The 24,885-nt window shown below is 49.4% G+C and overlaps 1 protein-coding gene across 1 annotated transcript; it reads left to right on the top strand.

The window, feature by feature from the left end:
* The first annotated feature begins 4,773 nt into the window (after positions 1-4,773).
* Positions 4,774-22,260, top strand: LOC105827533 (chromosome unknown open reading frame, human C20orf96). Its single transcript, XM_012665727.1, has 11 exons — positions 4,774-4,922; positions 5,038-5,086; positions 5,688-5,805; positions 9,891-10,009; positions 14,123-14,281; positions 16,614-16,713; positions 17,573-17,730; positions 17,810-17,911; positions 18,075-18,161; positions 18,843-18,961; positions 22,200-22,260. Exons 1-11 carry the CDS (start codon positions 4,774-4,776, stop codon positions 22,258-22,260), a joined length of 1,221 nt encoding a protein of 406 aa, XP_012521181.1.
* Positions 22,261-24,885: the final 2,625 nt, after the last annotated feature.

Genomic DNA, 24,885 nt, shown 5'->3' with positions numbered 1-24,885 from the left:
CTGAAATCTAGGTGTCAGCAGGGCCATGCTCTCTCTGAAGGCTCTAGGGGATACTCTGTTTCATGCCTTTCTCTCAGCTTCTGGTGTTGCCAGCAATCCTTGGCTTGTAAACTGGGTGCAGTGACTCATACCTGTAGTCCCAGGGACTGGGGAGGCTGAGGCAGGAGGATCCCTTGAGGCCAGGAGTTTCAGGCTGCAGTGAGCTATCATCATGCCACTGCACTCTAGCCAGGGTGACAGAGCAAGACCCCATATCTAACAAAACAAAACAAAAACCTTTGTTTGTAGATGTATCACTGCAATCTCTGTCCCTATTGTCACATGGTAGTCTCAATGTGTCTGCCTCTGTGTCTCTTTTCCTCTTCTTATACGGACACCCTGTCATATTGGATTAAGGGTGCACTCCTACTCTAGCATGACCTTATCTTAACTAATTGCATCTGCAACAACTTTATTTCCAAATAAGGTTTTAGGAGGACATGAATTGTTTGGGAACACTATTCAACCCAGCGCACAGACTAGATGCTGACTACCTGGATGCAGACCAATGACACACAGCACTGGTTTCAGGGTCGGGGGTTCATTCAGATGATGAAAAATTTGATTTAGCACAAGGTTATCTGCCACAGCCCCCATGAAGCCATGTTTAGCAGCAAAGTCAAGGTCGGCCTGGCGACCCCAAGTTACCCAAGGAAGTGTGCTCACAATCGGGACTGAAGAGGATTTGAGGAGGGCACAAGGACAACTGAAGAGCAGCAGCCATGTGCAACAAGAAGGCAACCTGGGCGTAAATTCAGAGGGGACTGTTGGGATAGAAGGGCAGGTGGCTCTTGAGTGCTGTGCAGATTGTAAGAAGGAAAGTCCAGAATCCTGTTGTGTCAAGTGCAGCAGGAGTCTCTGCAAGAACCATGGCATATTACCCAGTGACAACAGTAGGGATCATGGGTCTACGATAGTGTGTGCCATTGCTACAAAGCCAGCACATGGATGGAAGCCCACGACAGCCTGCTCAGCTTAGTCAGCAAGATGTAAAAGCAATCGGAGACCAGGCTGCTGTTGCTGAGCCTGGAGCCAGCAGGCCTGGGTGGTCCTCTATCACACTCATACCCTCACATGTGCAGGAAGGAGAGGCCAGCTCGTCTTGCCTACCTATGCTGGGGGCAGGAGGGTCCATCAGGTGCTCATGAACACAGAAATGCCACTCAAACAGGTGCAAGTGCGCGTGGACTCTATCTTACTCAATCCCAGTTCCTACAGTTTGGTTACAATAAATGGTTGTCAATGGTCCCCAAGTGTGTTTTGGCCTTGATTAAAATAATAGTATTTTTGCAAATGTTTAAGTGTATTTTTATTTTATTTTATTTATTGACAGAGTCTCACTCTGTTGCCCCGAGTGCCATGGAATCAGCCTAGCTCACAGCAACCTCAAACTCCTGGGCTCAAGCGATCCTCCTGCCTCAGCCCCCAGAGTAGCTGAGACTATTGGTGCATGTCCGGCTGATTTTTTCTATTTTTAGTAGAGATGGGGTCCCACTCTTGTTCAGGCTGGTCTCGAACTCCTGACCTTAAGCGATCTTCCCACTTCGGCCTCCCAGAGTGCTAGGATTACAGATGTGAGCCACTGTGCCCCGCCTAAGTGTATTTATTTTTAAAATTTGAAATAGGAGGCATTTATAAATTTGAAATGACTGAGCACCTGAGATATGGGGGGCACGTAGCCCTCAGTGGGTGCCCATGCTGGGTCAGCGTGTCTGACAAGGAAACGTTTGTGACGGTGGCCAAGCCCCTCTTCGCATTAGTCGAGGTATAGGCTAAGTTGCTGTAACAAAGGGACCCTCAAATACAAGGTCTCACGCAAGCTGGAGGTTTATTTCTCTCTGATGAAGGAGCTCAGAATTTGGCAGGCAGTCAGGGCAGGCAGGTAACTCTGAGCTGCAAAGTTCTCAGGGAGCCAAGTTCCTTCTGTCTGTTGTTGCTCAACCTGTAGACTTCAGCAGGATATTTTTGGCCTGCAAGTACCAGAAAACTCAACTCAAAGTGGCTCACATAGTAATGTGACTTGTTATTTAATCTCAAGTGATTTCTGGAATTGGACCACTTACCACCACCATTCTCTCTCTCTCACACACATAGCCCTCTTTCCTCTTGCATCTAGACTACAGCAATTTAATTGGTTAATTTACTGGCTCAACAATGCTATCAAGGAATAGGTTTCTTCCACTTCCCCCTCGACCATTCCCAGTATGTTCTCTTTGACCAAATCCCCTCACAGTTCCACAATTCCAGGAATCCCACGTAGATGTGACAATGTCTACTAGCAGATGAAGTAATGTTTTTCTGCAATGTCTTTTTTTAAAGTGTGATAAAAACCTTTCCCAAAAGTCTCTGAGCAGACTTCTCACCCTGTCTCCTTGGCCAGATTTTCATCATTTTTCTATGACCTCTAACTGACCTCTAAGGGAAATGGGCCCACCATACCTAGCTCAGACCAGTCATGACTACTGGAGCTGAGACTGGGGCTGAGGCTCGGGCTGGGGCTGGGGCCCGCCTCCTCTAAGAGAAATGCATACATGGACAAGATCAAGGTCTATTAGCTGGGATGAAGAGGAGGAATGGCCGTTGGGTAGGCAACCACTGAGTCTGCCATGTATTGCTACCTTCTACTTTTTGATGGTTTCCTGGTACAGAGCTTCCCAGCTGGAGTCCTGTGGTACAGTGTGCTCTGCAAATGGAGGTAACTGACAGTGATTCCCTCAGCTCTAGGGGCAGCCAAGAGGGGTCTGGATAGCAAGAGTACCCAGGCTGATTGTGCTTTTAGCATAGCAGTCTCTTCTACTGGCCACAGAGTACAGTGCAATTGAAAATATTCTCCTGTGATTTTTAAGAGGCAGAAAAGTTTGGGAGCTCTGGCCTAGTATTCTGTAGTAATGTTCCCCTATTGAAGTTTAGATGATTTCAAATTATTTGTTCCATCTCAATTATATTATTATTATTTTGAGACAGAGTCTTGCTTTGTCGCCCAGGCTGGAGTGCAGTGGCAAGATCATAGCTCACTGCAACCACAAACTCCTGGGCTCAAGTGATCCTCCTACCTCAGACTCCTGAGTAGCGGGGACTACAGGTGTGCACCACCATACCTAGTTAATTTTCTAGTTTTTGTAGAGACAGGGTCTTGCTCTTGCTCAGGCTGGTCTTGAACTCCTGGCCTCAAGCCATCCTCCAGCCTCGGCCTCCCAAAGTGCTAGGACTACAATTATCTTTTAAACTGGAATGCACTTTTAAATCTATGTTCTATCTAGAAAATCTGGTTTGTAGGAGGAGAACTGGAGTAGGGCAAGAGTAGGAGCTGTAGTCTAGGTGCAAAGAGGGGCGTGTGTGTGTGTGTGTGTGAGTGAGAGAGAGAGACAGAATGGCAGCGGTAAGTGGTCCAATTCCACATACACTTTTAAGGTAATGCAGATAGGATCTAGTGATGAATTTGGATGTGTGATGAGAGATGAGTCAAAGGTGACTCCAAGAAGAGAGCTGACATTTTGAGTTGGGGAAAAACTGAACATTAGAGTTATTAGGTCCCTAGGTAGAGACGTTGAATAGGCAGTCGCATGTATGTGGCTGGAATTCAGGGGCAAGGTCTGGGCTGGAGATGTGAGTCTGGGAGGCATCTGGGTACAGATGGCAGCCAAAGCCATGAGACTGAAAGGAAGCGTGAATGGAGTGAGAGCAGGTATAGAAAAAGAGGGCTGGGACTGAACCCTGGGACACTCCAATAATAAAGGGAGAAAAAGAAGAACCAGAGAAGGAGGTAGGAAGTAACTCAGGAGAGCAGTTTCCTGGACACCAAATTAAGAAAGTGTTTCAAGGGAGGGAGTGATCCCCTGTGTCAAATGCAGATAGGCCGAATAAAGGGAGGACTGAGAAGTGTCCATGGGGTTTGGCAAAGTGGAAGTCACTAGTGACGCTGAGAAGGGCAGTTTCAGTGGAAGGGGGGAGATGGAAAGCTTGATTGAAGGGGGCAGGCAGGGAAAGGGAAACAGAGAGCAGGCAAACCTCTCTAGGAATTTTGCTGTAAAGTGAAGCAGAAATGGGTGGAGGGGAAGTGGTCATTCTTTTTTTAACGTAACAGAAGAAATTAAAATATGTTGGTATACCAACGATACAAAGGAGAGGGAAAAAATGATGATATAGGAGAAAACGGGGAGAATTGCTGGGCCAATATCTTTGAGTAAATGAAAGGGGACAGGATTCGATGTAGCAGTGTAGGAATTGGTCTTAGTAGGCAGTTTATACATAGATAAAGGAGGTGAGTAAACGAAGTGCTGTAAACTTGTGAGCTTACTGATCCCTACGATTTTGTTAGTGAAATAGGAAGCAAAGACAGCCCAGAGTGAGGATGGAGAAGAAGTGATGGAGGTTTGATGAGGTGGAGAAATCTGATATAATTATTTAGAATTATGGGCTGGGCAAGCTGAGGGGTATTTGAAACCCAGTTGAGAAGTGGGGAAGAGCTGCATTTTTCCTTGCAAGATTAGTCCCTCTAGGCGCTCGGTAGAAGGCGTCCCGTTTCCCTGGAGACCGAGACCGCGGAGCAAACATCAAGTCTTCTCGGGAAGTTTGAGTGGGCTCGGCTACCGCGCGATCTACGCTGAGACAAGGACATCGGAGAAGCCGACTGGGTATTCTAGAAGATCAGGGATCCACAGACTCATTACTTTCCTTCCATTCTCCCCAATGGCGCGCGTCTCACAGAAGTAGGTAAAAAGGAGCGTCGGCGGAATGGCGGAGTGCGCATGCGTGTCCCCGCGGTCGCCCCGCTCTCGCCATGAGGTCGATCCGCGGTCTTCTGACCCCCGCCCTCTTCCCGCCCACATCACCCTGGCCCCGCCCCGCTCTCCGCGCCCACTCCCGGTTCCCGCGCTGCTCGCGTGCGTGGTACGCTGCGGTTTCGAGTTCGAGGCTCCATGGCTGTTTGAAGTTTGCTGCTCGCAGCCCCATAGGCTGGGAATAATGGAAATTCTTTCTCGCCTCAACTCTTTCTAGACCCAACCACTCTGGAATTCACTCCACAGTCCCCAAGTTCCAGGTTCTGGTGAGTCTGGGAGGGTTAGGGCTGGGGATGAGGCTCTGGTGACCCTGCGGTCAGTGCGCCTGCCCTCTGCTCTCGCGATCACGACTGCTCCAGGTAATATAGCCTGGAGACCTGCATTCCAGTCCCAGCGGTGTTACGCATTTGCTGTGGGACCCGGAGCAAGCCTCTGAACCTCATTTTTCTCCTCTCACTACCTTACCAGAATGTGAGAGTGTATTATGTTGCTCTCTTATTCATCTCTGATTGCTACTCTGGTTTCCTGAGGGTGGGTATTGGGTCTTTTCCATGCCTTCTGTTTCTCACAGTTCTTAACACCTCACAGCTTGGATGTGCTTAGTAAATTCTGGCTGGCTGATTAAAAAAAAAAGTGATAGCTAACATTTATGGAGGACTTACCACATGCTTTACAAATATCATCTCTTGGAATTCTTGCACCAACCCGTGGAGGTAGGTTTTATTATTAGGTCCACTTTATAGATGGGAAAATTGAGGCTCAGAGAGGTAATGTCATTTGCTCGAGGTCACATATGTCTGTAAAGGGTAGATCTGGGATTTGAACCCATTGTGCTGTGTGACTGACTGATTGTGTTATGTCTCGTAGGATTATGTTCCATGGCAGTGGTCCAGGCAGAAAACCAAACCATCTACTTTGCCTCCAGTCCAACAAGCCGGCAGCCACAGTAAAAGCAAAATGAAGACTTTGAATGAGGTCCAACCAGGTGGGCGGAGGCACTGGGGGCTGGTGTGGGCGTTGGGGACAGGATAGAGTGGATGCTCTTGGCCCCGAGTGACAGCATTCACATTAGGGTAGGCTAACTGATGTAACAAACAACCGCCAAATTTCAAGTATTAATATCGAAGTTTATTTCAGAGTGCATTCGTAGACCTGGGGGAAGGTCTACAAATTTGTTCCACATGGTCATTCAGGGATCCAGGCTTCTTTGCCCTGGTGGCTCTGATACTTTGTAAGGCCTTGAAGTCCTCTGCTGGATACTTCTGCATCCGGGTGGTGGAGAGGGAAGAGAGAGAGAGCAAGAACATGGGCAATTTTGTGGGCAGTTTTTTGGGGGGCTCAGACTTGAAGTGATGTATCACTCCCACTCATGTTCCAGGGGCCATAACTCAGTCACGTGACTATCCCTAACCACAAGGGAAGGTGGGAAATGTAGTGCATGTGTGTTTCCAGGAGGAAAAGAAAACAGGGTTTGGTGAATTCATAGGGCAGTTTCTGCCACATCATTATCATGCATTCCAGAGGATTTCTGAAGCCTTGGCTCAGGCAGACGTGGGTTCAAATCTTGGCTGTGCCATTTACTCACTTGGGAAAGTCATTCATCTCTCCAAGCCTTAGTTTTCTCATTTGTGAAAATGGGGGCACTAATACATACCCCACAGGATTGTTGTGAGAATTAAATGGGAAGATCCATGTAAAGCATTGTTTGGCCTTATCAGACCCAACACCCCTTTTAATAACAAATGTTTTGTAATATTCCTTCAGTATCCTGAAATGAGTTTCATAGATAATATAACCTACCTGTGTATATAGCTGTGTACATAATCACTCTCACCACCTCTTTGCCACTAAGTGGGGGATGTAAGATCAGCTTCTCTGTGGGCAACACTGACACCCAAAAAGGGAGTGGGAGAGTAGAATGCCAAGTAGCCCCACATCCCACCACCTTCTTTTGCCTCATTGATGCTGGGTGGCGGTAGAGGCTCAGGTTCCCACCAGGCTCTACCAACATGGGTAGGCAAGGGGAGGGAAGGTCTACCTCCCACCACCTCATTAAATCTCATGGGTGCTGGGTGAGAATGGTGGCGCAGCTCACTGCTGGACCCTGCTGACATTACCCTAGAGGAGTGAATGGTTAAACACACTGGTACAGCCATACCATGGAATACTCTTCAGCAATAAACAGGAAAGAACTATTGATACATTCTACAGTTTGGATGAATCTCCAGAGAATTATGCCCAGTGAAAAATCCAATTCCAAAAGTTACATTTGTATAACGTTCTTTTTATTTTATTTTATTTTATTTTTTTATTTCAGCATATTACGAGAGTACAAATGTTTAGGTTGCATATATTGCCTTTGCCCCACCAGAGTCAGAGCTTCAAGCATGTCCATCCCCCAGACGGTGCCCCATCAATTAGGTGTGAATATACCCATCCCCTCCTCTCCCTCCCACCTGCCCGACACCTGATGAATGTTATTACTATATGTGCACATAAGTGTTGACATTCGTGTAACATTCTGAGAAGGACAAAAGTATAGAAATGGAGAACAGATTAGTGAATGCAGGGGTTAGGGAGAGTTGGGGGAGGATGGTAAGCGGAGGGAAGAGGTGTGGTTATAAAAGGCAACAGGCGGGATCCTTGAGGTTATGGAAATGTCCTGTATCTTGCCCATCTTAATGTCAATATCCTGGTTGTGATATTATATTGGACTTTTTGCAAGATGTTGCCATTGGGAGAAGTTGGGTAAAGGGTACATAGGATTTCTCTTGATTATTTCTTAAAACTGCATGTGAATCTGAACTATCTCAAAATTAAAGATTTAATTAAAAAAAGACCAATCAGGGTTACTACCACTAATGAAAATAAATACTCATTATGGAAGCTACAAATCTTCCTTAAACGTTTAAATTCAACTTACAAATCTTCCAATTTTTATAAACACTTGTAAGAGGTTTTAGAACTTGGTTAATTAAATTCTCCTAAACCTTTTAAGCCACATTTTAAAATTTAATATATTCATTTTCATTTTCAAATTGTTCACTTGTCTGATTAACAAAAACCATCGAGCATTTAAATAACTCTTGTATATCTAATAAATAAACTTCTAAATATGAGTAATCTCATGTTCAATCAGAAGTTCCAGTCATTCATACACATTTAAAGAGTGTCTTAAACCTTTCAACTTTAAACAAATCTAAATCAAAATCTCACTTATACCTTTCAAATTAGAATCACAAGATTAATCTATTAATCATTCTATGTCTTAAACAATACAATTAAATACTGGATGTATAGTTAATTTATAAATTTAACACAAAATTAATTTACTTCATTATCTCCATACTTAATGCTAGAATTTGCAAGGATTAAGGATATTGATCTATTAGAGAAATTATTGTTTTTTTTTTTTTTTTGAGACAGAGTCTCACTGTGTTGCCCGGGCTAGAGTGCCATGGCGTCATCCTAGCTCACAGCAACCTCAAATTCCTGGGCTCAAGCGATCCTCCTGCCTCAGCCTCCTGAGTAGCTGGGACTACAGGCATGCGCCACCATGCCCAGTGAATTTTTTCTATATATTTTTAGTTGTCCAATTAATTTCTTTCTAATTTTAGTAGAGACGGGGTCTCGCTCTTGCTGAGGCTGGTCTTGAACTCCTGACCTTGAGCGATCCACCTGCCTTGGCCTCCCAGAGTGCTAGGATTACAGGCGTGAGCCACCGCGCCCGGCCTAGAGAAATTATTGATATCTTTCCCAAACAAACGGGGTTGCACCTGGAGCAGGGATTTTGGTGGGGTCTGAGATTAGAGCTGCAGCCACCTGGGTGATGTATCTCATGCCAGTGCAGGACAGGTGAGAGGAAACAGGGATTCTGAGAACGTGCCCTCCAAACGCTATACTTCCTGGTCTGGGAGAACCACAGTTCTTAATGCATTTCAGAGACAGCTAATCGGAGTGTTGCATAACTCCTGTGCCTTTGTCCTGTGCTGTGGTCCCAATTCTCAGGTCATTAGAAATAATAGTAACAACTAGTATTGTGTATCCGGCACTGAATGTGTGTCAGGCACTATTCCAAACACTTCTAAGGTATGGTAACTTCTTTTTTTTTTTTTTTTTTGAGACAGAGTCTCACTCAGTTGCCCTGGGTAGAGTGCAGTGGCGTCATAGCTCACTGCAACCTCAAACTGCTGGGCTCAAGCGATCCTCCTGCCTCAGCCTCCCGAGTAGCTGGGACTACAGGCGCATGCCACAATGCCTGGATAATTTTTCTACTTTTAGTAGAGATGGGGTCTCGCTCTTGCTCAGGCTGGTCTTGAACTCCTGACCTCAAGTGATCCTCCTGCCTCAGCCTCCCAAGTAGCTGGGACTACAGGCGCATGCCACAATGCCTGGATAATTTTTCTACTTTTATTAGAAACGGGTTTTGCTCTTGCTCAGGCTGGGTAACTTCTTACTTAATCTTCACAACAATCCTATGAGGTAGGCATGGTGATTATTCCCGTTTTACAGATAGAGGAACAGAGAGGTCATGTGATCTGCCTAAGGCCACACAGCTAGTAGAAGGCAGAGCTCAGATTCAAACCTGGCTGTCTGGCTCATTAATCCCTACCCATCCCTACCCATCTAACCTTCCCATCAGCCAGGCTCATGGGAAAGCAGGGATTTGAACTCAGGCCTGCCAGACTCTGGTCTTCTTGCTGTCCTGTGCTGTGTCAGCTACTGACAAGACACAACAGTGGGAGCTCCCGACTCTCTTTCTGACTGACGGTTGAGAGTGGGGATGACTGGCTGTCTCCCGTTGCTACCCCTGTCCTCTCCCCTGTCCATACTCATAGTAACTGCTTTTACCTGGGCTTGTCCCTCCCTTGTATCAAGGCTCAGAGTGGGTCCCGGGAGCTTATTGACGGGTGTGAGTTTCCTCCTCTGTCCAGTGTCACATGATAAGGCTGTGAGTGGGTTTGGGGCTGGGGCCTGGGCCCCCTCTTATTGGTGGCGCACTCCCTGGGACCTGGCCCCAGTCCTGCCTGTGCCCTCACTCACTCCCTCCCCTTTCCTGTCTGTCCCCAGCATTGCACTCCAAGCCCACCATGCTGGTGGCAAGCCAGCTGAAGAATCCACGAGAACAGCTGCACAGAAGGGAGAAGCTGGACGCTAGGAAGATGCAGGCCAAAATCCGGCTAATGAAGGTATGAGGCACATTTGCCCACAGGCGCTGGGGCCCAGGGCAGGGGCATGGGAGTGGCTATAGGAAACGTGCACTGAGCACGTTGTGGGTGCCAGGCTTGACTCATTTCCTCCTCATAGGAACCCCACGGACATGCTTATAAATATTCCTATTTTAGAGATGGGGAAACTGAGGTACGGGGAGATAAATGACTTACACCAACTTACAAAGCCAGAAATTGGCAGTACCAGGGGTCAAAGCCAGTTAAACAAAACATTTGCTGCTGTGTTCAAGACTCAAGAGCACCGTCAGAATCACCCTTTATTTCTCTGCATTAGGAACACAATCTAGTGGATTATCTTAAAATTTCGAGTAAATTAACCTTTCATGGAATGCAGGATACCTTGAAGCAAGGATTAGAATCTTACTATTAAATTTTTCACATCAACTGATAACAATCATAAATTAATTTTCTCACCATGCATTATTTTATAGCTTATGTAATTACTTGCACAATGTTTCAAAAGTTTTTGAAGTGATGAAAAGAGAAATCTTGGCTGCACATGGTGGCCCATGCCTGTAGTCTTAGCACTTTGGGAGGCCGAGGCAGGAGGATCACTTGAGGCCAGGAGTTTGAGACCAGCCTGGGCAACATAGCAAGACCCCATCTCTACTAAGAATAAAAGAAATTAGCTGGGCTTAGTGGCGTACACCTGTAGTCCCAGCTACTGGGGAAGCCAAGGCAGGAGGATCGCTTGAGCTCAGGAGTTTGCAGCTGCAGTGAGCTATGATTGCACCACTTCACTCCAGCTCAGGCAACAGAGCAAGACCCTGTCTCTACAAAAATAAAAATTAAAAAAAGAAGAGAGGTCTTTAGTATACATAGCAGAAAATAAAATACTAAATACTATAAAATACTATAGAATAATTCTTCAAGAAAGTTTTTAATAGCTTAATGAACAATGACTACTAAAGAAAAAGGGAAAATATAATTTGCTTTGAAATCTTTTTTTTTTCCCTTTAACCTTCAGTTTTGCAAAATGGTTTAGAAGTAGCCTAGCATTCATAAAGGAGGAACTCATATTTTGGATGTTATTTTTATCCTGACTTTAGAAGGGTTTATGTGTTGTTTGATATAGAATATGAACTTGGGCAATTTGGCTTTAAAACTTGTGTTCCTAACCAGTTCTTAATACTATCTCTTATAGTTATGCATTCATTTAGTTGGTCAACAAGTATTTATTGAGCACCTACTATGTGCCAGGCCTCATTCTGAGTGTGGGGCTTCACCAGTGATGTGGCCTCTGACCTTAGGGAGCTCACATTCCACTGGGGGAGATGGACAGTAAACAAGATGAATATATAATATGTGCGGTGACGATAAGAGCTATGAAGACCCCTAAGAATAAGATTAAGGACTAGAGAGGCACAGAGGAGGAAGTGGCAGTGATTTTTAGATAGGGTGCTCAGGGAAGGCTGTTAAGGTGGTGACATTTGAGCTGAGACCTGAAGGAGGTGAGGAAGCAGCCACATGGACATCTGAGGGAGGAATGCTCCAGGCATAGGAACCGCAAGTGCAAAGGCCCTGAGGTTGATGTGGTTGGAGCAAGTGATGATGAGGGAAGGTGATGGGGTAAGGTAAGCTGTGTATGGCCCTGTAGTTCCTGATTAGGCCTTGCATTTTTGTGTTGAGTAATAACGCAGGAAGACTGGAGGGTTTTGAGTAGAGCAGGAGTGTGATCTGACTTAGGTTTTCACAGGAGTCCTTGGGCTACTGCTGCCATGTGGATACTACCTAGCTGGTTTGTTCTTGGGGATGGAATTAGGATCCTGACTCTGTCCCTTAGCCCCAGGACAATTATTTATTCAATCTACAACTCTTTAGAATAGAAAAACACAGATAATAAGAAAAATATCGGTTATGTTGGGTGGTGATAAGTCCCAGGAGTAAAATAAATTGGGAAAGGGGAGACATAATTACAGACTACTTACGTGATTACAAATTGGGGTAAGGATCAGGGAGGAAATGAAGCAGGATTCTATATTAGATCAGGTGGCTAGAGAGATGCATCTCTGGAGCGGAGGTCATTAAATTCTATTTATCAGAATCACCTGGGAATGGGATGTGTGTGGACAGTACAGATTCCTGGTGCCAACCCCAGCGATGCTGGCTCAGTGGGCCTGGGGCTTGGAGATTGGCATTTTTCACAAGATGCTCCTGAGTATTTTGGTCTGGAGAAGTAGAGGCAAGACAGTGGAGTGGCCAGGAGCCCAGACTTCTAGGACAACAGCTGTGCTGTATGACCTTGGATAAGTTACTCAATCTGACCCTCCGTTTCCACTTTTATAAAGTTGGGCTAATAACAGTGCCCATCTCGTAGGGTTGCTGTGAGGGTGACATGCTGCAATGCATGTGATGTGCCTAGCACAGTGGTGGGCACACAGTATGCACTTGGTGCATTTGCATTATCACTGTTATTATGTGAGAAGTGCAGGATCCGAAGGCTAGGAAGGGGTGGTTTCTGGGAAAGGACAGAGAAATGAGGAAGAACAGAGGAATAAAGAAGAAAGCAGACAGGTATGGCAGAGGTGGAGGGTTAGAGCCAGAGAGAGTAGCGTCAGCTATTGTCCATTGAGTGCACACTGAGCACTAAGGCACGGGCACTAAGTGGCTCGATCGTGAATTTTACCTCATTTATTTTTTACGGCAGCCTCGAAAGCAGCTGTTCGTTTCCTCACCTTTAGAATGAATATACCAGGGCTCTGGGAGGTTAATTAACTTGCCCAAGTTCCCTTAGATGATAAGTAGCAGAGCTGGGGTTTTTTGAACCAAGGCGTGTGTCTAGGCCTAACACCCAAGACTTAAATCAGCATGTGGGTCAGCCACGCCTTGCAGTTTTAAGCCCGCTCAGTTCTTGTCTTAGTGTAGCGGAAGGATACACACGGGGACTCAGAAGTCTGGCTTTTCAATTCCAGTGCCACCACTTCTTGGCTGTGTGACATTGGGCAAGTCATTAAACTCTCTGAGCCTCATCGAGCCTCCGCTTATCAGCAGAATGGAGTTACAGCAAACATACGGCTGTTGGAGGATGAACTGATACCACGTGCCACCCGCAAGCGAGGCACAGGCACAGCGCCAGCGCCTTGCCTGGCGCATAATAGGCCCTCAGCAATTATTATTGTTATTATCGTAGATTTTATGTAGCTGCTGCGTGTAACCTTAGGCAAGTCACCTAACCCCTCAGACCCTCATTGTGTCCACAGGGGCAAGTTGTCCGAAATGAAGAGTACTCAATAGGACAGCGGCCTAACAGGAAGTGGTGGCTATGATCACCCCCTTTGCCTCCCTGCTTCCCTTCCAGAAATGGCAGTCACCTCTGCCACCTTCTAACCTACCTGGGGCGTATATTATTATTATTATTATTTCTGTATTTCATTGATTCTAAGAAGCTATTGATTCTATTGATATTAAGGCACACCTTTATTTACCCACTAATAAAACATTTGTTAATTAGATGGTGACACGCCACCAATTGTAAGATGCGTCCCCACCGCAGAGATGTGAAATTATGGGAACATGAGTGTTTCAGGATGGACTAAAGGGTAACCAAAGAGGCTGGAAGTGGTAGGGGGAAAGGGGAGACAGGGAGAGATTTGCGAAAGGATGCAAAATTACAGCTAGATAGGAGGAATAAGTTCTAGTGTTCTATACCACTGTAGGATGACTGTAGTTAACAATAATATATTATGTAGTTTCAAATAGCTAGAAGGAGGATATTGAACGGTCCAAGCACAAAGGAATGTCAATGTTTGGGATGATGGATATGCTAATTACCCTGATCTGATCACTGTACATTATATGTATCAAAACATCACTATGTACTCTGTGAATAGGTACAATTAAAAATTAATTAATTCAATAAAAGATGTCGAGGCGCTCTGACCGCGCAGACAATGGGTCCCCGCGCACACAATGGGGCCCCGCCGCCTAGCTCGGCCGCATTTACCGGCAGAGGCCACGAGGGGGCGGGCGGCCCGCGGGAGGGCGGCGGTCCCCAGGCTCCCGGAGGCTCGGCCTGGCCAGGCCTCGCCTGGCCCGGCATCGCCGCCTCCCTCCCGCCCGCTTCGCCCGCAGGCGATGCTCAGGAACAAGCGGACCTCACTCCAGGAGCTCCGCAGCCACGAGCACTTCCTCACCAAGCTCAACCGGGAGCTGATCAAGACCATCCAGGACATGGAGGACAGCACGACCCTCAACGTGCGGGCGATGCTGCAGCAGCAGGACATGCTGGCGGTGAGACCCGCGCCTCTGGCCTCTGCGCAGCGGGCGTGCCCGCGGCTCTCGCCTTCCTTCCCCGCTCCTGCGCGCTCGGGCGCCCTCTCCTGCCCTTTCCTGGCCCTGTTGCATGTGCCGCTTCCTCCCGCTGGAAGATCACCTTTTCCACCCTTCGCCCCACCCACCTGGACTTCGGAATCAGACCGAGGTGGGGGTTTCATCCCAATGCGCCGGCATTTACTAGCTGGGAGTCTCTGAGTTAACGTCGTTTCTCTGAGTTCTGTAAAATGGGACACAATAGCACCCACCGCAAAGGGATGCATATTGTACCTGGGCAAGAAAAAGTAGCAGCCACCACCAGCTCCATTAGCGCACACTTGTACAGTGTAATACTAAGCGCTTTACATATATTCATATAGTCCTTACAGTGACCCTATGGGGTGAGCAGTATTGTTATCCCCATTTTACATATGAAGAGATGGAAAGGCAGAAAGGCTAGGTGACTTGCTCAAGGTCACCTAGGTGGCCAGGGTCCAAGCTGGGATTTGCACCTAGGCAGTCTGGTGCCAGGATCTGTGCTCTTTCCACCATGCTATTATTAGCATCCTCAGCCTGGGGGTGGCACTTAGGGTGAAGATCCCCGGGAACATCCTCTGCCTCCTCTAGGAGAGACGGGTGACACTGCGGTGAGAGGGCAGAAAGTTCATAGGGGACCCAGGAGTTTGGACAGGAGAAGATTCAGAGAAAATGGTTTAATGGACAAGTAAGTTCCCTCCAACTGCAGTCTGCCCAGGGAGGAGAGGGACTGAGCTCACCTAGAGTTGGTGAGTGAAGAGAAAATTCAGACTTCTGGGGACTGTGTCAGTCTGCTCGGGCTGCCATAACAAGATCCCACAGATTGAGTGGCTTAAACAACGGCAATGTATTTTCTCACAGTTCTGGAAGCTAGAAGCCCAAGATGGAGGTGCCAGCAGGGTTGGTTTCTGGTGAGGCCTTTTTCTGGCTTGCAGACTGGCCATCTTCTCGCTGTATCCTCAGAGGGACCCTCCTCTGTCTGCATGGACACAGAGAGGGCTCTGTTGTCGCTTCCTCTTCTTATGAGGACACCAGTCCTATAGGATCAGGGCCCCACCCTTATGGCCTCATTTAACTTTGATTACTTTTCTATAAGGCCCTATCTCCAAATATGGTCACATTAGGGGTTCGGTCTTCAACCTATGAATGGGGGGGCAGGTCACAATTTAGTCTGTAAGAGGGGCCAAGGCCAAGGACACACAGAGTTACGCAGCCCAAGGAAACTTAGCAGAACATTCTCCATACCTAGACAAAGTCATTGTCTGACTCTTCCTCTGTTGGTCCACGTATACATTTTTTGTTCATCCTGAGTGTCTCCTGTGGGTCCGTAGGGGAGAAGGCGATCAGTGAGACACGTCATCCACGTCAAGGTTTCATTCTGGTGGGGTCACAGGCAGGTAGAAAGCCTCGAGTGTGTGTGCTGTGCTGGAGGTGGGGGACTTGGGGGACCCAGAGGGGACCTCTGACCCAGGATAGGAGGATCAAGAAGGCTCCCTGGAGGTGGCGATGCTTGGGCTGAACCCTGCAGGGTAGGTGTTCACTGGCAGAGACTGGCTGAGTATTCCAGGGAGAGGAAACAGGTGCCCAAGCCGTGTGGTGAGAGGGAGCTTAGCTGGCTCAAGGGGCCACAGGTTGCTGAGCGTGGCCAGACAAGAAGGTATGAGGCGGGGATTGGAGAAAGAGGCGGTAGGCCCCATCCAGGTTGAGGAGGGCCTTGTCAACCAAGGAAAGGAGTTGGGACCTCATTTACAGGGCAGAGGGGAGCCATTCAAGGGTTTTAAATAGGAGAGGGACACGACCAGCTGTTTTCTTTTGAAAAAGAAAGATCTTTCTGACTGTCATGTGGAGACTAGATGAAAGGAGGCCCAGGTAGGGGTAGCCGTCATAATATTTTGGGTGAGGATGAGGAGAACTTGAATAAGATGGTGGCAGTGGGGGTGGAGAGAAGTGTGTGACTGTGGGAGCCGTTTGGGAGTAAAATCCATACAACTTGGTGACATCTCAGATGAGAGAGGGGAGCAGGGCCTGGAGCCTGGGTTTGGGCTTGTGTGACTGGGGGTGTGGCAGGGCCACTGGCTGAGCTGGGGCAGTAGGAGAGGAGGGCGGATATTGGTAGGGGGTGGGGGACGAGATAACTGTGTTCGGCATCAGGTCGGGTTGCTGGGCCTGGAAGTGGGGTGGGGACTGGGGACTCCTCTGAGGAAGTGCCAGGTGCACACAGCAGGCTGCAGCCCCCTGAGAGCCTGGGGGTGAGCTGGCCTCCCCACTTCCACAGGCCGTCGTTGACATCTTGGAGTGCTCAAACAAGAAAAGGCTGCAACAGTTGGAGTCTGAGCTTCAGGAGTGGGAAGAGAAGGAGCAATGCAAGATTAACTGTAAGAATCCCTGGGGCAATTCCTTGACCCTCATCCCTGGCACTTTGGGCAGGTCAGCAGCAGGGCATTCACCTTGCCCCTGCTTCTCAGAAACCGGCAGGCCCACCATTTCCCTTGTAGGCAGATGGAATCGCTAAGATGCTAATATCTCACTTAGCACTTCCGAGGCCCCATGTGTCTGTGTTGTTGTGGGCACACCTTCACTCAGTCGTTATGGCTACCTTTGAGGCAGGGACTGTCTTCCTGCTTTACAGATGAGTAAACTGAGGCTAAGAGAGGTGAGGTAGCTTACTGGAGGTTATACAGTTAGGAGCCAGAATCCAATCCTAGCCTGGCTCTGTTTCCTGCCAGGGTCCCTCTGGGAATCAGTGGCTGGGCTAGGACCCAGCTGTGCCGACTTCCATCTTACCTGGCCTGTAGTTTCTTTCCCCTGAGTAGTAGGATCCCCGCCATGGAGGAAGGCAGGATAGACTTTGTCTCGATCCTGCTGTGGGTCACGCCTGGGGATCCAGTGTTGCCCCATCTCCCTGGTCTCCCTTGGGAGTGTGTGTCCTAGGAGACTGAAGTCCGGAGAGGGACAGTTTTGGTGAGGGCCACACAGCAAGTCAGTGGCAGAGCTGGGACCAGTCTAGGGATCTTGTACTAGTTCTGTTTCTCTTTCCTGGCCAGCGTTGCCTCTTCTCCTGCAGAGATTCTTTAGAGGCTTAACTTTTCACCACCTCCCAGCCCTGTGTGAGCTCGCCTCAGCCCAGACCCCAGGCCATTGGCCAAGGATACCTGGCCTCCTGGGCCTCCTGGGAGGGGTCCTTGAGGAAGGTCCTGCCTCCTGCCCCTCCTGACCTCCCCCATCCCTCCCCAGGCCTGGAGCAGCAGGTGGAGCAGCTGAATGCCAAGATCAAGCAGACCCACGAGGAGGTGAACTTCCTTAGCACTTACATGGACCACGAGTATTCCGTCAAATCGGTCCAGATTGCCAGCCTCGTGCGCCAGCTGCAGCAGGTTAAAGACAGCCAGCAGGTAGGGGAGCCCTGGCCCTGCTCTGCCAGACTGTGTGGGAGGCAGAGCTGGTGGCCAACATCCTCCTGCTGGCCCCCAGGATGAGCTGGATGACCTTAGTGAGATGCGCAAAAGCGTCCTGAAGTCTTTGTCCGACAAGGTGCAGAATAAGAGAATAAAAATTCTGAGGTCTCTGGTGGTGGTGAGTAGGCAGCTGCCAGGGTGGGTATCCAGGTCCCGCACCCAGCCCTGCCCTCTTCCCTGTCCTCTGCTCCAGGCCCCCGGCACCCCCTGCCCTTGGTCTCTACCATGTACTGCTGCCCAGGGAGAGACACCCGGGGCCCAGACCTCTCCTTCCTCCACAGAAAACCCAGTCTCCCCACCAGGAGGCTCTTCTACAGAGGGCCCAGGCCAGCCAGGCCATGCTGAAAATCGTGAGCAAGTACAGAGAAGTGAGTAGGCAGGGAAGGCGACGGGCCCTCTGCGGGGAGCGGTGGTGGGTGGTCCCCAGGCCCACAGGAGTCAGGCTCATCCTGATCTGGCACTCAGGAGGTCTCTGACTCTACTGGTGGCCTTCCTCCTTGCCAGTGCCATTACTGTCACTTGTCTTTCCTCTGGGAAGGGGATTGGCACTGGCCTAGGCCTTACCTCATTAACCAATGGCGCTGGCCATGACCCACTGGCAGCTTCATCAGGCATCATCCACTTAACCGTTAACCACGGTCCATCTTCGCCCTTAATTCTTGTCATTGACCACTACTCATTATCCGCGTTAATGAACTTCACCATCACTGCCCTCTCGAATTAGTTTTCATTATCTTGCCTTTCATTATGGTGCCCTTCCCCATCTCCACCAGCCCCCACTATTTCCTGTGATCGAGCAGTCCCACCCCTTTGCAGACTGTCTCCATTCTCCACGGTCCCCTCACCCTTTTCAGCATCACTTAATATTGTCACCAACTTGTGAGCCAGCCCCGCCTCACGCAGGGAGGCCCCCACTCTGGAGTCCAGCATGTCCCAGTGGCGAAGCCCACACCATTTCCCCAGAATCCTTGATCCTCATCCATTTTTTCCCTTTTTGGTTGGGGGACATTGGGCTTCTCACTTCTCCCCTGCGGTGCCTCTCCCCTCAGTTTATTGACCAGTTTGAGGAGGAAGTGCCCATACTAAGGGCCGAGGTGGAAGAGCTTCAAGCCCAGGTCTGGGAACCGCGAGAGATTGTATTTGAGGATGTTCTGCTTCGGAGACCCAAGTATGTGATCTTTTTGCAGCTGCCTCTTAAGCTAGCCGTGCTCTAGGCTTAAAGAGGCTCTCTGTTCTCAGGGAAGGCAGCCTGGTGCAGATGGCAGAAGCTTGTACAGGCAGGGAGGGGGCTGGGGTGCCACCTCAGCTCTGCCACTGATCATGGGCAGATGTGACCTTTCCCATCTCTGGGCCTCAGTTTCTCATCTTTGCACAGCAGGCTGGGTTATGTAATCTCTAAGGGCTTTTCCAGTGCCCAGGCTCCATGTGTCAACAGAGTGGGTGCACCCCTCGGCTTCTGGGTTCTTGGGGAAGGCAGTGTGGGTGGAGTGGCGGGTTTCAGGGAAGAATGGCCTGCGAGACACACGAGGAGAGAAGGATGTCCTCTCCACTTGGCAGGCTTCTGGGCCCCAAGGGAAGAACTTCCTTCCAGAACAATTGTCTGCCTGCCTTTGCTTGGATCAGGCCCTCCATGATGGAGGTTGGTTGAGGGGTCCCCTAGGCCAGGCCTCTTCGTGATGGCGCCCCAGGAGCAGGTATGGCACAGCCTGGCATTTGCAAATTACTTAAGTTTTCATCTTTGTGTCTTTCTCCTCCTTCTGTCCTTTTTCTTCCTCTACCTTCTTGTCTTCCTTCTCTTCTTCTTCTTCTTTTTAAAAATTACTGTTGAATTTACAAAGTGCCTGTGAAGTGCCAGGCACCGTGTGAATGAAACCCCCCCTTGGCCCTGCCCCCGTGGAGCCAAGGAGGGAGCCAGACATTAACTGACAATGAGCCACAAGTCAGTGTCAAGTTGCGGCTGAGCCCAGAGCTGCTGGGGCAAGTACCTGGCACCCGGACAGCCTCTCCCAGGACAGTGGGTCTGGCGGTCAAGGAAGCTTTCCTGTGGATGTGACATGTGAAGGATGCATAGACGGTCACTAGGCAAAGGGGACTGACGGAGGAGCTGAAGGGACAGCAGTTCTAGGTGGTGGCTGGGTCTCTCAGTGATGTTGTAAGTAGGCACTCATTGTCTTTACCCGAGCTCTGAACACAGTGACGAGGACTCACAGGGCAGGGCACACGGGGGCCAGATTATCACTTTTATTCTGGTAAAGCTGATTTTAGAGAATGTGGCTCATATCTAGGCATGTTGGTTTCAGAATCATGAACCCAGAATTAGGCAAATTGAGCCAACTAGTCATGGTGGAGCTGGACCCAGCTGGAGGCAGCCATTGAAGCGGAGTGTGGTCCTTGTGGGCTGCTTGCTGCGGAGAGAGGAAGGGGCTGGGCTACCTGCACCCCCTCGTTCCCTCTGGACTCGCCATCCAGGCGGTCATACCCCTTTCCAGGAGTAGGGTGAATAAGGGGGCAGAGAGGCTGGGAGCAGTGCACTCATTGATGCCTTCCACCTGGACGGGAACACCAGGAGTGGGCATGCATGCTGCTGAGCAGCGCTTCTCCAACTAGAACATGCGTAGGAAACACCTGGGGTCTTGTTAAGAAGCAGGTTCCAAATCAGTAGGTCTGGAGTGGGGCTCAAGATTCTGCATTTCTAAGATGCTCCCGGGCGATGCTTACACTGCTGGTCTCAGTGGACCACATGCTGAGCAGTGAGGCTGAGAAGCACCTGTGGCGGGAAGGAACTTGGTGTTGACGTGGAGCTGAGTGAGGCCAGTGTGGCTGGAATGCAGAGTGACAGGGAGAGTGGCGGGGAGGAGGCGGGACAGCTGAGCCCCGAGGACCCTGTAGGCCAAAGTTTTGTACTTGATCCTGAAAGCAAAGGATTTTAAGCTGAACGGTGACAGGATCAGATTTGTATTCCAAAAACGTCATTTTGAAAAGAGCATAGGGATGAGAGTGGAGAGGAGCCGGAGCGGGAACAGGAGGTCCAGGTGGGCATGAGGGCAGTTGTCCAAGGGAGCGCTGGGAGTGGCCTTGCCAAGTGGGTGGCAGAAGAGATGGGAGAAGTAGATGGACTGGAGAAGTATTTAAGGAGGTAAAGTCTGTAGGACTTGGTGATGTTTGGATGTGGGAAGTACAGGACAGGGAGGTGTCAAGAATAACCCCGAGGTTCCTGGCTTTTATAGCAGGGTGGGCGGTGGTGCCAAATGCAGAGGTTGGCAAGACTAGGGGAGGGGTGCGTACGTAGGTGCAGTCCGAAGTCGACTCGGACGGTAGTTTGGTTTGTGTGAGACATCAACGTGGAGTCATCAGGCGGGCAGTTGAGTAGAGGAGTGTGGACCTCAGAGGACAGATATTGGCTGTAGGTAGAAATTTGGGTGTTGCCAGTGTAGAGATGAACTTTTTAACCGTCATTATGAAAAATTTCAAATATACAGAAAAGCAGAGAGAATATTATGATGAATACCCAGTTGCCCATCTAGATTTAAAAATCGTTATATTTTTGCCATTTTGGCTTCATCTTCATTCATTCATGTTTTTTTTTTCCTTTGGCTGAAGTGTCGTAAATTATAGACATCTTGACATTTCATGCCCAAATACTCCATGTGCGTCGGTAGACTGTGGAAAGCATGAGAGTGGATGATCTCCTTGGGAGAGTGAGGAGAGAGAATGTGATCCTCAGCCTGTTACATGTTTGTGCTGGTCACTGAGATGGGGACTGTGCTGCCAATGGGAATCCATCTCTCTTGCTACTTTCATGGAAGGAATAATGACTATCATTTCCTGAGCACTTATCACATGCTGGTCTCATTTAATCTTCCCACCAATGACCTGGGTTGGAATTATTATCACCATTTGACATAAGAGGAAACTGAGGCTGCCCTGGGGTCTGGCACATAGTGAGTGCTTGTCACATAGGTGCCAACTGAAGGAGTGAGGCTCAGAGAGGAGAAATGTCTCAAGGTGACACAGAGTCAGGTTCCCAAACCAGTCATTGTGACTCCAAAGAGAGCGATTGTTCTGAGGGGCGTCAGCTTTTCAGAGCTGAGTCCCTGCTGCCTCTTGTCCTCAGACTCTTTAGGGGAACATTGGTCCTGCCAAACTCATTCCTTTTCCATTTTTGATGTTTCGTATGTATGTGCATGTGCATGCGTGCGTGCATGTGTGTGTGTGTGTGTGTGTGTGTGTGTGTGTATGCCCAGTTGGGCTTCCAGATCGCAGGTTGTGTTTTGGGATTGTCCCCCCCGCACCCCCAGTAAGTACCAGTGTTCTAAAGAGCAGGGCTTCCCTGAGAGTGTGCACTGCCCACTCCAACTCTGGCACCCTCTTGGCCTCTCACACCCCTCTTTGCTGCTTCCCTCCAGGTGCACCCCAGACATGGACGTCATCCTCAACATCCCTGTGGAAGAGCTGCTACCCTTCTAGATGGCGGTGCCATGGGCCACCTCTTCCCTCCCTGCCCTCTGCCCAGACCTGGAGCCTTGAATCCTTTACTTCCAGGACCATGTCTCTCCATTTAGACGCTGATCTGCAGTCCGTTTGTCCCTCCGTTTCTCCCTCCTTCCCTCCCTCCTTTCCTTCCTTCTATTTGTTTTTCTCTCTCTTTCCCTTCTTTCTTGTTGGTGCTGCTGCTTGGGCCAGGTGGGAATTCCCAGGTAAATCTGTCATGCCTTTTACCAATTCCTTTACCAATAAAGCTGGATTTGCGTTTGCTTTTGCCAGTATCTGGGCGTCCCCAGCGAGGCCTTGCAGAAGATGTAGTAGGAATGGACTTTATCTTAAGAGAAGGGGTGGGCAACTGTGCTGACTGGATCTGGGGCTCAAAACTTGTCCCAAAGAAGTGCTGGAGTGGCCCCCCTGCACGAGTCTCCATGGCCCCTGTGGCTCTGGGCCACTCCCTCCTGGTGCAGTGGGAGCCCAGCTTCCCTCCAGTTTGTGCCCAGACCGTATATTATCACAGCAAGCAATTAGGGATTGGCTGTTTTAGGAGGGGAGCCCAGGGCCGGAGGTGAGGTTAGAGATGGGGCCTTGCTATGTTGCCCACAGCAACCTCAAACTCCTGGGCTCAAGCGATCCTTCTGCCTCAGCCTCCCGAGTAGCTGGGACTACAGGTATGCGGCACCATGCCCGGCTAATTTTTTCTATATATTTTTAGTTGTCCGATTAATTTCTTTCTATTTTTAGTAGAGACGAGGTCTCGCTCTTGCTCAGGCTGGTCTTGAACTCCTGAGCTCAAACAATCCGCCCGCCTCGGCCTCCCAGAGAGCTAGGATTACAAGCGTGAGCCACCGCGCCCGGCCCATCCTGTCCCATTTTATCCGGGATGAGGGGAGCACGGATGTGGGGACAGTCTCACAGCAGAGGAGCCTCCAACAGAAGGCTCCTGCAGTTTTATGAAGCTGGGGGTGAGGGATGGGTTGGGGAAGGGAGACTGGAAAAAGTACTGAGTCAGCGTGGAGAAAAGTGTCAAGGATTTCCCCTCGCCCCCTGACAAGAAGGTCTTGGCTGAAGGTCCCCAGCAAAGAGGCGTCTGAGTGAAGACCTGGCTAGGAATGCACGTTATGGGCAGGAGCTTGGCTGTCTGTGCACAGGTCTGGTGTGGGGAGGGCAGCCTTCTCCCCAGGCCTTGCTTGTGTTTGGGCTGAACAATCACACATAGGTTTTTAGCCAGAAGCTGGACTCTTTCTGTGAAGGGATGCATGAGTTCTAAAGAAAAATATCAAGAAACGAAGCCTGAATATAGATTCCCTCATAGTCCATGTAGCCGTCATGTCCCAGATGTGACAGAGAGTAAACCCCACACGTGTACAATGCTGTCCATAGATCTTTTCCCACTTACGCAGAGCTGCATGTGGGTGAACCCTCATGTGCAGAAATATACCTCCATGCATGTGCATGTGGATATGGGTCAGGCCTGTCTTAATTAATAAAAGAGAGAGACCCCCAGCAGCATGGCCTGTTGGGAATTCTCTGTATGAGTCAGCTATGTCCCCGATAATAATGCTGCGTAACAAATAACTGCAAAACCCAATTAACCAGGCATGGTGGCACACACCCGTAGTCCCAGCTACTCGGGAGGCTGAAGCAGGAGAATCGCTTGAGCCCAGGGGTTTGAGGTTGCTGTGAGCTAGACTGATGCCACTGCACTCCAGCCTGGGCAACAGAGCGAGACTCTGTCTTAGAAAAAAAAAAATGTCACTCATGATTATATTGGGCCCACATAGATAGTCCAGGCTTATCTCTCAGTCTTAAAGTCAGCTGAAGACTCTGGTTTCTCTTCAGATCGTATAAATCTTCCGCCTTTTAAAGTCAGCTGACTAGCAGCCTTCATTTCATCTGCAATCTCTGTTCCCCTTCGCCATGTACCACAATTTACTCATAGACTCTGGGGATTAGGATGTGGACATCTTCGGGGGAGCATTATTCTGCCTACCACACCCTCTCTGGACACTTCTCCCCTCAAATGAACCCCTCTCCGTCACACCGGGGGACTCCCAGCACTCTGGCAACCTCTGGGGGCTGCAGGGCCCAGGCCTGCTTGTGTTACGGACGTCGGGCAGAGTCCGGTACATCCTTTCTTCCTCTCTCGCTCTGCAGCAGCCCAGGTCCCCAACGTGGTAGGGACAGGAGTTCGTCCCAGATGAATCACGTCCAGACAGGCTTGTCAAACGGAGCTTGTCTTCCAGAAGTGCCACTCCCGCACACCCCCCGACGGACAGACACGAAACCGTCTGCCTTCTGCTCTGCCCACCCTCTTTGCATGCACAGTTTGCATCAAAAGAGTGCATATTAGTTAGGTAAAGGTCAGGTTGTAGAGAAGCAGCGGAGAAAGAATTCAGGGGAGGGCTGGGGTAGGGAATTAGCAGTCTCTGTCGCAGGGGGTGGTTGTGCCAGGGTACTGATGCAGTACCCGGTGGTCTTTCCTGGCACCTCTGGGTGCCTTTTATTTCATTTCATTGCCGATTTTCCTTAGCCAGAGCCTCCAGTTCTATGTGACCATTGAGCTGGGAGGTGGCTGGTGGCCGAGGGGGCGGGTTGGATCCTATATAA

Source organism: Propithecus coquereli, unplaced genomic scaffold, assembly GCF_000956105.1.
Source record: "Propithecus coquereli isolate 6110/MARCELLA unplaced genomic scaffold, Pcoq_1.0 Scaffold122, whole genome shotgun sequence".
Taxonomy (NCBI): domain Eukaryota; kingdom Metazoa; phylum Chordata; class Mammalia; order Primates; family Indriidae; genus Propithecus; species Propithecus coquereli.
This window is presented reverse-complemented; position numbering and strand designations above follow the sequence as displayed.